The 14,927-nt window shown below is 39.9% G+C and overlaps 1 protein-coding gene and 1 pseudogene across 2 annotated transcripts in view; one reads left to right on the forward strand and one right to left on the reverse strand.

Annotated features, from left to right (window-relative positions):
- The window catches only part of LOC103275594, a 25,621-nt pseudogene extending 23,779 nt beyond the window's left edge, over positions 1 to 1,842 (reverse strand). Inside the window, exon 1 of the transcript XR_505325.1 lies at positions 1,767 to 1,842. The product of XR_505325.1 is annotated as an E3 ubiquitin-protein ligase ZNF598 pseudogene (transcript). The remainder of the gene's footprint in view (positions 1 to 1,766) is intronic.
- A 3,635-nt stretch (positions 1,843 to 5,477) lies between these two features.
- Positions 5,478 to 14,927, forward strand: part of GUCY2F (guanylate cyclase 2F, retinal) — a 118,898-nt gene continuing 109,448 nt past the window's right edge. The window contains exons 1-2 of the mRNA XM_008072990.1: positions 5,478 to 5,675; positions 12,473 to 13,287. Coding sequence (XP_008071181.1) covers positions 12,558 to 13,287 — 730 coding nt within the window. The 5' untranslated portion in view covers positions 5,478 to 5,675; positions 12,473 to 12,557. The remainder of the gene's footprint in view (positions 5,676 to 12,472; positions 13,288 to 14,927) is intronic.

A 14,927-nucleotide genomic window follows, 5' to 3' on the forward strand; every position in this document is an offset into this window, starting at 1 on the left:
GCCGGGAGCGGTCACTGCATTCCAGTTTGGGCGACAGAGCGAGACTCCAATTCAAAAAAAAAAAAAAAAAAAATATTGTATACCTTGTTTGGTAATAATTTTGGAAAAAACACAGTGTTCAATGAAAGCAAAATATTTTTTTGCTTTTTACTGTTCTGCATTTCCTAACATTTTTACAATGACCGTGCAACACTTGTATTAATAAAAAAAAAAAAAAAAGGTTTGTACAGGGGTTTGAAAATAATGGTATAATTCTGACATCCTGTGGCTATGTGAGGTCATTACAGTCTCTGCTTTAATTTCAATTTCGGAGCTGACTACTAGAGGTCAGCACTGAGCTTTATTCTGATCAAGTTTCTGGGCTGAATGTGGCAGAAATCTGGGTGGAGGTTCCACCTCTCCACTCAAAACTGAAGAAAAACAAACCCATTTATAATGCCATAAGCATGGACATACATATGCAAGCAACATTATATGTATATGTATAAACAAAATACCCTTTAATAACCTATTTGCGTCCTGAAGTAAGATAGCAAAGTTGCTAAGTGCCAGGCCCTGGAAACATGCTGCCTGAACTTCAGCTGTGTGACCTTGGCCAAGGCGCATAACCTCTCTGGGCTTTATATTTTCTTTATATCTGCAAAGTAGGATAATAATTGTTCCTTCCTCTTAGGGTTGTTATGAGAAATAAATGAAACACTACACCTTTAGTTCCAATTGTCAAGAGATAGTAATCAGAGAAATTATTATATTGTCTTTTGTCCAAAGATATTTTACATTTAAAAACCAAGATATATCTTGTTGAGCCCTGTAAGTGCTATAAGCAGAGAGGAAACTTTTGTTATTACTACTGAACTTGCAAAATAACTTTACACCCGATAGGCTATATGAAACATTTAAAGCAATCACAGTTCAATGCCCTCATTGGAATCAGGCAAAATGTGGATGTTTGTCTAATTTTTTTTTTTAAGTTTTCCTCTCACTCTCACTTGTCTTCGTTCACCTTCCCTTACCAGATTCTCATGTAAATTCCTGACTGCAAGGAGTTACTCGTCCAAGCCTTTTTTGGATGATTAACTAGGAGCCACCATTCTGAACCTATTTTTGTAGCCCATGCCCCAACCCTGCATCTCAATCTCAAAAATAATACAAGAATCCCAGGCTAATGTCATGTAAGGCCTTTGCTATTTTCCCATGATATATGTATTTGAGGGTTCCTTGGAGTGTTTAGCAGTTAAAAAAAATAAGTGTAAAGAGACCACATCTTTGTTTTGCAACTAAAGTTGAGGGAAACTAGAGCTGTGTATTTGGCTTCAGAGTTTTGTGGAGGCAGACGGTGCCATTTGGATTCTTTCATTCTATAACACCTTAGGAAATAAAGATTATTCAATGGATGCCTGAATTCTGTAAATTACTAGACTTCAATATCAGTAGTGACATTATAAGAGGTCTGACAATTAAGTTCGTGAATTCATCCTAGAAAAGTGCTACATACCTCATTGCTGGATATCACTATGGTCAGCTTTGAAGTACTCCCCTTAGGAAGCTATGCACAGATGTCAGTGCCTAGTCCACCTGTGAAAGCAATTGTGGAACTCTTTTTCTGGAATGGTCATCAGAGCTGTCATCGTATTATCTTTGATGTCCTGAATGTCATCAAAATGGCTTCCTTTCAATATTTCCTTTATCTTTGAGTAAAGAAAAAAGTTATTGGGGGCCAGATCAGGTGAGTAGGGAGGGTGTTCTAATAACAGCTATTTGTTTACTGGCTAAAAACTCCCTCACAGACAATGCTGTCTGTGTTGGTGCATTGTTGTGATTCAGGAGCTCCTTTGCAACCATTTTTGCACACACCTTTCTCATGCCAAGATTTTCAGTTAAGATTTTCTTAACTGTTTCTCTATTGATGTTTATTTGGTCTGCTATGCTTCTCACAGTCAGTCGATGATTTTGATGCACAATTTGACAAATTTTTGCAATGTGTTCATCAGTTCTGCTTGTTACTGGTTGTCCTGACTTCTCTTCATCAGTGACATTTTCCCTCCTCAGAAAAAGTTTAATCCATTTGTACATGGCTGTTTTCTTCATGGCATTATCCCCACAAACTTGGGCTAACATGTCCCTGATTTCACTTCCATTCTTGCCAAGTTTAACAAGAGATTTAATGTTTGTTCATTGCTATAATTCAAACTCCAACAGTCTTGCAACAACAGCTCTGATGGCCATTCCAGAAAAAGAGTTCCAAAATTGCTTTGACGGGTGGACTAAGCGCTGGCATTGGTGCATAGCTTCCCAAAGGGAGTACTTTGAAGGTGACCATAGTGATATCCAGCAATGAGGTATGTAGCACTTTTTCTAGGATGAATTCGCAAACTTAATTGTCAGACCTCATAGAACAAAAACTGTTGTGCGTTCCAACAATATCTGGTAGAATACCATTAATGTTCTGGTGTTATAGGTAAATGAGAACACTGAGGGTGATAGACAGTGTAACTGATGTCTCTGGCGTAGCAGTTCTAAAAAATTTTTAGGAATGATTTCTAAGTTTATACTCATGAATGTATTTGAAGTGTTCATATAATTTTGGATGCACAAGAATCCCAAATGGTTTTGAATTTCTATTCTAAAATCATCATTAATTATACTGTAACCAAAACTTAGAGATCTAGTGGGAATTTTTGAGTGTATGGATAAATCCAGTGAGCCCCATCCTGTGATTTCTTTTAAGAGGCAGTGGTTGAGAGCCTTAACTCTAAAGCTAGACCACTTATTTTCAGTCTGGCTGCACCACGAACTAGCTAAGTGCCCTTGGGCAAGTTACTTAATTTCCTTGTGCTTCAGTTTTATCATCTATAAAATATGAATGATAATATCTACCCTATAGGATTGTTGTAATGATTCAATGAATTAGTATGTGTAAAGCCCATAGAACAGTACCTAGCACATAGTAAATCCTCAATTATGGTTAGTTATTATTACTAACGCAGAGAGGAGTGTTTCTAGAACTCATAATCAAAAGAAACAAAATGACTTTAGAAGTTTTATTTATATGCTAATTACTAGCTTCTTATACCTATAAATTAAAAATCTCATGTCTATTCAGGATTTTGGAGTATTCCTTGAATGATGGTCCCTTGAGTGTCTTAGTCCTCAGATTCCAAGGTAGTCTGTCTTGGAATCTTCTTGTGAAATACCTGCTGGGAGGGCAACTCCTTCAGGTCCTCTCCCACTGTGACAGCTTTTCTGTCCTCCCAATAAATCCTGCTTTCAAAAAAAAAAAGGAATACCTGCTGGGGTCACTCATGGCGCTATGCACCAGTAGGTAGAGAAGACTAGGAGCCCATCATTTGTATCAGTATTTCCATCAGATCACCTGAAATTCTACAATTAGGAATTAATTCTTTTGGATAGTCATTGTGTTTTCTAGAGACCTTGTTAAGGTGCAAACAGCTTTTGGAGGGATAACACAAGACATGCATTAGTGGAATGTATCCAGGACAAGTATGGGCTTTGTTGGAACCAGATAACCTTGGGTTTAGATTCTGACTCCACCACGTACTAGAAACAGACTGTCTGGGTTCAAATTCTGACCCTACTGACTAGTAGCTGTGTAACTTTGGGTAAGTTACTTTAACATCTCTGGATGTCTGGAAATTCAAATAGTATCTTTCTCGTGGGGTCACTGTGAAGACTGCAGGATACAGGGTTTCCAAAAGTGCCGGTTATATCATCAGCATTCAATAAACATTATTATTGCCAACTTTATCTCGGTCTTGGCACCCTCATTTGCAAAATGGGAGGAGTAATATCTATCTGGATGGTTGTTATGAATATAAAATAAGATAATGAACATATACCTACCATACTAAAATAAAAAGACATAGATAATAACGAGTGCTGACAAGGATGTGGAGAAACAAGAACTCTCATATATTGTCACTGAGAATGTAAAATGGTACACATACTTTGGAAAACAGTTTTCTAGTTCTAAAAAATAGTTAAACATAGTGTTATCATATGATCCAGCAATTTCCAAAAGAAACGAAAATAATATGTCCATATAAAAACATTTACACAAAGTTAACAGAAGTACTATTCATAACAGCCAAAAAGTGGAAACAACCCAAATGTTCATCTACTGATAAAAAGATAAACATGATGTGGTATACCTAGTTAAGTGAAATACTATTTGCCCATAAAAAGGAACAAAGTGCTGATACACGATAGAACATGCATGAACCTTGAAAACATTACGCTAAAAAAGAAGGCGGTTTCAAAAGATCACATATTGTATGATTTCATTTATATGGAATGTCTAGAATAAGAAAATTCTTCGAGACTGAAAGTAGATTAGTGGCTGCCGGGGCTGAGGAGGTGGCGGTGGGGAGTGACTTTTAAACAAATACAGAATTTCTTTGTGGAAATAATGCAAATGGTCTGGAATTGTAAAGTGATGATGGTTGCACAACCTTGTTAATGTACTAAAAAGTGCACCTAAATTGTACACTTTAAAAGGATGAATATTATGATAGGTGAATTATATCTCAATAAAGCTGTTATAAAAAATGTCTGCCGCAGGGCTCAGTGGCTCAGCCTGTAATCCCGCACCTTTGGGAGGCTGAGGTGAGTGGATTGCCTGAGCCCGTGGGTTCGAGACCCGCCTGGGCAGCAAGACCTCATCTCTACAATAAATAAAAAAATCAGCCAGGCGTGGTAGCGCATGCCTGTAATTCCGGCTACCTGGAAGGCTGAGGCGGCAGGATCGCCGGAGCCCAGCAAGTCGAGGCTGCGGTGACTGGGAGCGGTCACTGCACTCCAGTCTGGGCGACAGAGTGAGACTCCAACTCAAAAAAAAAAAAATGTCTGCCATATAGTAACCCAAATTTGATAGAAGTCACTTTTGGTCTTTAACATCTCAGTTCTTACCTCAGGAATCCAGATCAGGTCCTGAGTGAATGGTGGACAGAGACAGAGAGGGACTGATAAGGGTAAAGGGAGAGATCTAAAATATGGAGGAAAGGGTGTCTGTGTGCAGAGATGTGGGGAGATTAGGGAGTATTGCTTGGAAGGAAAGGCAATGAAGGCACTTGAGAGGAACAGAAGAAGGAGACAAACTTCACCTACTTTGAATTTTGCAGGGAGCCAGCCTGGATCATCTTTCATATCCTGGGCTGTAATCACAGCTGATGAATGTTCTGGCATTTGGAGCTGTCCTGGAGAAAGGGCGATTTGTGGTTATTAGACAGAAGGGAAAAAGGAAAAACACAAAGGTAAAATCTGAGGGTATGGGAGTCTGACTTTGAAAGGTAGAAGAAAGCACTGGTCTGTGGAGGACGCATTTATCCAGAAGCCTCTAATTGTTTGTTAATCTCTGGGTCATTGCATTTAGGTCAACACTAACTCTGCTACAGGTAGGATCTATTTAAAGGATTAGAAGTGTCACTCTAAATCCTAATCCAGGTCTTGGTCCGGGGATACCGAAGACTGATTTAAAAAAAGGTTTACTTTCGCTCTCAATTATTTACCCCATTAATGGAATTTATCAACAGACTGGAGTCCTTGGCAGGATTATGAATGCGTAGAAGATGCACAGAAATGGACACACTGAGGTAGCTATGCCAGAGATTTGCATTTGCAGGCGATAAATTGAAGACATTTGAGCGGTGAATTACATGGTGAGTAGTTGTCAGCTCTTGTTTATAAAAAAGATCGCAGTGGGGAAAAAACACAGCCCACTTGTGAGTTCAGACTTTTAGATACTTTAGCTTTACTGTAATATGTAGTCAAAAAATTAAAGAAAGGAATGAAAGAGAGAAAGAAAGAAGTAAAGAAAGAGGGAAAGAGAGCTTTTGAGACACTTTAAATCAAGATTTGGGCTCCAAGGCTTACATATAAGCTTTCACTTAGTTCCTCTCATGATTCTTTTTATTTCTTCCTGATGTTGTCTTACACAAGCTGTTAACTAGATTCAGGCCATATCTCTGCAGAGATCAATCAATAATTCATTGAAATCTTGGGCTTGACAAGCTAGTATGAGGAACCATTTCCCTCAGAGATATTTGCCATAGTCTTTCTTTGTACATGTTTAAAGAACAGTCGTTTTCCTTGTGAAACCAGGCTTCTCCCCAGATTGTGAAAACTACCTGAAATGAAAGGATGCATCCGTATGCTTTAGTTGCTTTTCACGGAAGGTGTTCATACATGAGTTACCTAGGCAACGGCCCCTGAAAAGACTGTAGGTCAATAGTATTCTATTTCCAAAATTTCATATCTTTAAACTTTATTTTATTTACACCCAGATTTCTCATTAACCTCAGGGAAGCCTTCAGCAGACTTATTTTGAAGGCAATAGACAATGTGTTGTTTTACACAAGAGCTTTATAGTGTTGTTTTTAAAACCCATAATAGCAGGTGAAGGCTTAGGGTATCCCCCCCTTTATCCTTCCCTCCCTCCCTTGGTTTCTTCCTTCCTTCCTTCGTTTCTACCTTGTCTTCCTTTCTTTGTTTTAAAGAATAAGTTTTTTTCTGTAAAATTTTCACTTGGGGGATCAAGGCAAAATTCTACGGCGACATAGAACGTTCTGGTTCTCCAGGGAGTCCTAGCAGAGTTAGAAATATCACATAATGCATGACGTAGATACCAGGAAGAATATAAAGGGCAGGCTTTCAGCTTGGGGGTTATTTACCTTGCAGCTAACAAAGGGAAAAGAGCAACAGCAACTGAGAACAAATGGCAAGGGACATTTTCTGACATGTGGCTTGAGGAAGGATACATGTTGTAAATGTATAAACTTGGGAAATGCCAACTAAAATAAAAGCCAGCTTTTTAGAATTGGGGATGAGGCAGGCATTGTGCTTAGGAGGAATGACCTGGATTATAACATAAAAATGCCAGCCTTACACCCAGAATAGACAGCTGATCACTTCGACCTGAAGGCCACCAAAAGTCCCTTCATTTTTCCATTCAAGAAGTGGCTCATACCCCTTTGCTTATCTGCAACTAATACTTGAAATTGAAAAGATAATAATATTAGAAATTAATTCTTTTGGCATAAACTTCTCCCTACCCCCTATTAGAAAACAAACACCATGGTTGGAGAGGAATAGGGGGAAGTGTCAACCATTATCACTTATTTACATATTAGTGCAAATTATTTAAAGAATTTCTTTCTCTAGTTTTCTTTCCATTGATGGAGAGAATTGAGAGAGCTGGGCTAGAAGTTTGAAGACAAACTGTATCTACTGGATAATTTGCCAAAGGTGGTCCTGATCAAAGCTTAAATCAGAGCCTTTATAAGAACATATCAATATAAAGCATTTCATTTGTGCTCCATGTCTCTTCCTCACTATTTGTTCAACTAATATTTGTTGAGCAGCTGCTATATGTCAGGCACCGTGCAGGGCACTAGAGATGCAATGCTAAGCAAAAACAAGTGGAAACTTACAAACGTGGTCTTACATATGAGTCATGCTGCTGAACATTGTTGCTCTTTCCCTTCTGAGGTACATGATTGCTTTTTTTAGTAAGATTTCTTGGCCAGGCCCTTATCTTATCCCATTAATTTTTTGGTATTTACAGTCTTAACAGAGACCATGTTCTCAGTTGTGCATGTTAATAATGATGATAAGATAACCAATGGTTTTAGGAACCCAGATTTCCAATGTAGCACAACTCCGGCATTGCGAAGGAGAGGGATCTTCATATTGTGTTTAACAGAGGATTTTAGGTCAAAATTAAACATGATCACAAGCTAGATTTGCCAGATAGAATCCAACTCCAGTATGAAGTTAATTAGAGCAGCAAAGACTAGAGAATGTTGAATAAACCCAGAAAGGGTTTTCACAATGTAGGTTTAGAAAAGTAACTGCTTGGAAGTACAGAATCGGGGAATCATGTATATCAGAGGAGAAAGGGACTTGGCGATCCTCCAGTTCAGCTGATGGGAAAAAAAGAGAGACCTAGAGGGGGAGAACAATTTGTCCAAAGTCACATGATGAGTCGGTGGCAGAACTGAGTCTAGGACACTGGTCTTCTGATTCCCAGTGTAGCCCTTTTTCTGAATAGCAAGGAAGAACTGGTGTTTTCTGAAAGACAACTGTGTGCTTAGCATTCTGACTTATTTAATTCTTTATCTTAAAAGGATTAAGTTAAATTTATCCTCATTTTGCAGAGAAGAAAGTTGAGAATCGGAGCTAAAATGCCAAAGGGTGTACTCCCGAGATTTCCATTCTCAAAGATTAGGATGAGCTTTATATAGAATACAATGTGACTGGCGTTTCCCAGCCCCAGTTGTGCAACACTGAGCCCCGAGCGAGGAGTAAGTGGGCAGTCCCAAGCCTGAGCTTGAGCACTAGGGTCAAATTCCTTCTGATTGGATAATAAATTTCTGGTTGCTCCTCCTAATTTACTCTGCCCCTCTCCCACTTTACCTAATTGATTCTTTCACGAAGAATTGAGGGATTTCTTCAAATCACAAATGAATGATTCAAACCCAATTCGAGTAGCACTGAAGGTATAATAATGGTGGTCTCATGGACTTCATAGATTAGGGGCTGTCTGCATGCCTTCTGGTACAGTGTTCAGTCAGCTAGGGTACAAATCCCCATTTTACCATGGTGTGTCCTCAGGCAAGTTACTTACCTTTTCTGAGCCTTAGTTTCATCATTTTCAAATAATGGTGATAATACCTACCTCAAAGGGCTGTGATGAGTTTTTTAAAAATTCAGTTTTAAAAATGAGATAATATATGCAAAGAGTGTAGCCCATTGTTTGCCACATAGCAAGAGCTCAGTAACTCTTAGCCTTTGTTATTCCAAGCGCTAATTTCTGAATTAAATGTGCAGTTACTGGAAAATAATCCACCAAACTGGTTATGTTTGGGGGAGAAAAGTCTTTCTTGCCCTGTTGCTGTAAATACAGCTCTGTCCCCCATAGTGAGCTGTCCTCACAGTTGCATATGCCTAGTGATTGAAAAAGTGAGGTCCCGTAAGGACAGAGATAACATATAGTTCAATATCCTTGTCACGATACAAACCACAAATAGGGATCCCTCCCATATTACTCCAGAGATGGGGATGCACCCTGGGGTGTCCTGGATCCCAAATTTTGCTTCAGCAGAGAAAATATTGGGGCTGGGTTAAGGTGCAAAGAGAAGTATACGGTTCTTGACTAGAGTTCAGCCTGTAGTGCTGGGTTGGGAGCTCTCTGAAGGCTGAGTCCACATCTTACACTCCATCCATCCTGTATCTCACTCTCATGCCTTCAATATAGTCAGCACAACAATATAGATCTATTTTGGGCGAGAGAGGTTAGGTTATCTTTGAGAGATCGAAAGTGAATTTGAGGTTCTTATGCATCTAATCAGCCCAGAATCATCTTTCCACTGTCTCCAAAGCAAAGTTGGACATCTCCTGCTCATTGAACACATCCCTCATCCTCTGGCTCATGTGTTTTGTGAGTTGTTTCCTCCCCCAAGGCTTTCTTGACTCTCATTTAAACAAACTTTCACCTGTGTACAAACTTTGAGGCATACTATTTGTGGTGGGTCTTTAAGATCCACCAGATGTGCCGCAGACTGGTCTTTTGAGGAGTCAGGTTTTCTCATAAAATTAAGAGTGAAGATCAAGATAATAACAAACAGGGCTGGCACAGGCCAGAATTGTTCCAGCAATAAGCAACCAGTCGGGACTGAACCTGTGCACACCAGTGCTGATTATCAGCCCTAAAAAGAGCCATGTCATTATTTTTATCTTTGATTAGAAGATTAGATTTACTAAGGATTTTACTCATTAACGTGTCTCCCAAGCAATTAATTCTTCTCATTATGTCTGGTGAGGTTATTCTTGGCCTCGGGTCAACTTTAATGTATAATTCATTCATTTCACAAACATTTATCTGATACCTACTATGTGTTGGGCACTTGGCTAGCCATTAAGGCTAAAAATAGAACCTCTAGGAGTTCTCCTAGTCCAGTGGGCTCTGTTCTCTATTGAGAGTTGCCCTCACTGTTGCCCAATTTTTGTGGTTGAAAGTATGGGGACCTGTAAGTACAGAAATGTTAAACAGTTCTGTATCCTTATCACAACATATACCAGAAATAGCAATAATCAGAGTGCTACCGTCTTTAATAGGCATAAGTATGAGGCACAGAAGAAGAAACAATGAACTCAACTTGGGGGTATTAACTAAGGCTGCACAGAATAAAGAACACTTCCGTTGGGTCTTGAAAGTAGAGTTCTTTCACAGAACCCAGAGCTTGGGAAGAGAAAGAAAATCACTCCAGGCAGAGGAAATGGCGTTTTTCCAAATCCTAGGCTTGACAGACGATGTGATACATGTCTGAAGACTATAAGAAATTTACTATAGCATCAAGTAGAAACAGTGGAGGATGGGGTTGTAGAGAAAGAGAAGGGCCGATGGAGAAAAGTTTTGCATGTGTCATCTTTTTTTTTAAATTTTAATCAATATTTTTTATTATGATGTTGTGGGGTACAGTTAAGGGTTAGGTATACAAATATGTTTCATTCAGGCACCCTGTTGATAAGAGCATGTGTTGCCTCAACTTGCAGCCTTATTCTCTGAATCCAAATCCAATGGATATCTTTCTATCTTTAGTTTATTAGGCTTCTTAGCAGAGTTTGACACTGATAGACACTTTCCATCCTCAAAGTGTCATCTTCCTTGGTTCATAAGATACCATTAATCCTGGATTTAGCTATTTTTCTGAACTTCCATGTAAGTTTTCATTATGATCTCCTTTTTCTCTGACTGACCTTTATGTGTTGTGGGTTCTCAGGGTTTTGTTATTTGTTTTCTTTACTCCACAACTCTCCTTTGTTGATATTATATACTGCCATATTTTAAATTATCTGCTATCAACTGATTATACCCAGCTTTATAACTCAAGTTTAGCTTTCAATTAAGAGACCCATTATATCAGCCCAGCATGTTGACACATGCCTGTAGTCCCAGTTACTCAGAAGGTTGAGGTGAGAGGATCACTTGAGCCCAGGAGTTCAAGGCTGCTATAATCATGCCACTGCACTCCAGCCTGGGCAACAGAATGAGACTGTGTCTCAAAAAGAAAAGAGAGAGAGAGAGAGAGAGAGAGAGAGAGAGAGATGCTTCGTTAAATTGCCTACTGGATATTGCCATTTGTTCATTTGTTGGCCAATTCAGCATGTCTGATAAAATGTTATCTCTCCAGTCTTCTTCCTCTAGTGTTCCTTATCTCAGAGACTAGTACCATTTTCCAACTAGTTGTTAGGGTCTGAAAAATTCAAAATCATCTTAGAATTCTCCCTTTTTTCATTTTCTTACCTTCTATATCTTGTCAGCCACCAAGTTTGTGTTGGTTCTATTTTCTTAATTTCCTTGATATTTTTTATCTTGGAGAAATTCACCTCCATTTCTTTTTCATCACTACCATTCTTTTGATCTGTCATCATTTCTCATGTGGATTACTACAACAGACTCCAAACTTGTTCCAACCCATTCTCCACACTGCTGCTAGAGTGATCTCCTAAAATAAAAATATTATAATACCATTTCTCTGCTTAAAACCAGAGGAATATATAAAACACAGGATTATATATTGACATAATCATGGTGATCTGGCCATTGCCTTGGCCGACATCACAGATTCAACCAGAACAAATGTCTTGGAATTCTAAAAGAATCTAATGCATATCTAATCTGTACACACACACACACACACACACACACACACACACACACACACACCCTTTTGTGTCTTTCTGTATGTTGCTCCTTCTGTTTGGAAAGCTCTTAGCACTGACCCACCTTGCGAACCCATTCACCTGGCTAACATTTTTTTTTTTTAGTACTCAACCCAGAGAGACGTCTCCTCTTAAATCTGGGTTTAGGTAATCCTCGTTGTTTCTCTCTGTCTTGGATATCTCAATCATAGCACTTTTTAATACTGTATTGCCATTATCTGTTCACACCTGTCTCCAAAAGAGCTGTGTGAATTATGAACTAGACAACAAAAATAGCCACCCGACCTTTTCTCGGACTCTCCATAAGAGAGAAAAGTTGAATACTTAAAACTATAATAGTGATAACGATATGACTAATATAATGCGAATGACACGCAAGGCTCTGTTATAAGCACTCACTGTGTGTTAACCTATGTAATTTTTACAACACTGTAAGGTGGGCAGCTATTACTGAAGCTGAATCGACATGACTTGGTGATGGATTGAATATGGGGGCAGAGAAGAAAGAGGAGTCTCAATGATTCCCAAGTTTCTGACAGAAGCAAGTGGGATAACAGTAGATGGAGGTGCCATCTACTGAGGTAAGGAGTACAGGAAGAGGAGGAGTTTTGTGAGGGTGGGGGAAAGAAACTTTCAGTTTGGAGATTGTCATTCTTTTGACATTTTTTCACAATTGATATTTCCAGCAGCTTAGAAATCATGTGAGTAGCAAACCTTTTCCTTTGATTTACAGGCATTTGGAATCAACATCCTCCATCTTGGGAGAGCAGACTAACCCTCCAGTGTCTTGCCATTAGCTTGCTGGAAGCAAGAGGGCTATGTTCCTGGCACCCTGGCCTTTTTCTCGCCTTATGCTCTGTTTTGCGGCTCCTAGCAGACTGCCAGGACACCATGGCCTTGCATCCTCCCAGCTCCTGTGGTGCTTGTGCCTCCTGGCCCTCACGACTTTCCTGCAGCAGGTGTGGGCACTCCCCTACAAGATAGGGGTAGTGGGCCCTTGGGCCTGTGATCCGTTGTTCTCAAAGGCCCTGCCTGAGGTTGCTGCCCGATTAGCCACTGAGCGAATCAGCCGGGACCCGTCATTTGACCTGGGATACTCCTTTGAATATGTGGTTCTCAATGAAGACTGCCAGACTTCAAAGGCCCTCTCCAGTTTCATTTCCTACCACCAGATGGCCTCAGGATTTATTGGATTTACCAACCCTGGCTACTGTGAGGCAGCTTCTCTTTTGGGAAGCAGCTGGGACAAAGGGATTTTTTCTTGGGCTTGTGTGAATTATGAACTAGACAACAAAAATAGCCACCCGACCTTTTCTCGGACACTCCCTTCTCCCATCCGAGTGCTTGTAACTGTCATGAAATATTTCCAGTGGGCTCATGCTGGAGTCATTTCCTCAGAAGAAGACATTTGGGTGCACACAGCCAATCGAGTAGCAAGTGCTCTTCGGAGTTACGGCCTACCTGTAGGGGTCGTCCTGACCACAGGACAAGACAATCAAAGCATTTGGAAAGCTCTCCAGAGGATTCGCCAGGCAGACAAAATTCGCAGTGAGTGCTTTCTCCCGGCTCAGGTTTAAACATGGCTTCAATGAAATATGTTACAATTTCCAATAGTTTCCTACCCTCACACCCTAGGGTAGCCCATCCCTTCCCATTTCTTTATGCATTTACCCTCTTCCACTCACACTTAGAACCGCAAGACTGTCTTGCTTCAACAGAGCCTGTTTTATGGGCTGAATAAAGGTACAAAGAACTCTGTGATTTAAATACCCTTGGATGCCAGTGCCTGTTCTCATCACCTGGGTGTGGAAAAATGGCACCAAGAGCCCTGTAGCCACACATTTCTTCTGCCCTTAGGACCCTGGTAGTTTCAGTCTTGCCAAAGGAGGCGGTTCTTCCTATGGCTTCATTTTTGTATGTGCTAGTCACTGAGGAGAAATTTACCTTTGGTTCCCTTCTGGGTACTTTTCTTCATAGGTGCCAAGTGTCCTTGTGGTGTACTTAGAACCTGTCTTCTCTGGACCCCAAAATGCCCATTCTTCCCCCCTCCCCAGAGCAGCATTTTTCTTTCTTAGCACACAGCTAGTTGATATGGAGGGTCCCTAGCTGTTAAATGAAAGCATGTTAAAATGAGAAACATTTTAACATGTTTCCCCTTCTTTGGGAAGCATTATGTGTAAAGATAATTCTTGCAGAGACAGTAGACAAAATGTGAAGCAAAGGACTTGACGCACTGAAACTGCCATTACCAAAGTGAGTTGGGCGCATTGTGGCAAAAAGTGGCCTCTCCTGTTCCTCTTGAATAAGATCTCTTTTACTTACACTTATGGAAAGCCCCCGTGACACCTGGTTTTGATTTTTTTCAACTCCAGTTTTAAAACGTCCACTTTACCTTTCTCTGGAAATAGTGATGATTTGTGGGAGCACCGCTCAATTCTTCTGTTGCAGTCACTCCACCTCTTTAGGATGGATAGCTCAGAAACTGTCAAATTGATGACTTCTAGGATTAGTCCTAGTCCTGGTCATTTCCTTAACATAACAATGAGCTGATTAAAGAATGGTCCAGTTTAGGCTTATTCTATAACCAGAAGCCCATTTTAAGTTTCAAGTGTCTCCAGTATTGGACTTTAATTATGATCATTATGGGAGGATGAGGACAAGAGGAGACTTTAGTTCCAGAACTATAGTAGTCTGCTTCCAGCTCCAGTCTATAAGATACTATACTGTTAAGCAGTGTGTCTTTGATTAATTCATAATAGAGCTTGATACTTTCAAAACAGAGCAGAATTATTAAGGATATAAAACCATTTCCAGGGAAAAGCCATGTCAGAAACGGGCAAACATATTTAGTATCATGACTTTATAATATATTACCAATCATGAAGACCAGTGTCTCCTGCCGGTTTACATTCCATGAGTGTTTCACATCCCACCCGTTCTAAATAGTAGACTTTGAAATGACATTTTGGCCTTTAGCATGAAACGTTAAATAAATCCAGGCCCTGAAACTCTCTGGGCTGTCAGACTGAGAGGAATTAGGATTGAGTGCTTACCACCCACAACCTCTTTGAGGCAAGGAGGTAATAAATGTACATATTATTTTATTTTATTTTTTTTCAGTTAGAGTCTCACTCTGTTGCCCAGACTGGAGTGCAGTGGCCACTCCCGGCCACCGCAGCCTTGACCTG

The sequence above is a fragment of the Carlito syrichta genome, unplaced genomic scaffold (genome assembly GCF_000164805.1).
Source record: "Carlito syrichta isolate Samal-C Ts95f unplaced genomic scaffold, Tarsius_syrichta-2.0.1 Scaffold315562, whole genome shotgun sequence".
NCBI classification, from domain to species: domain Eukaryota; kingdom Metazoa; phylum Chordata; class Mammalia; order Primates; family Tarsiidae; genus Carlito; species Carlito syrichta.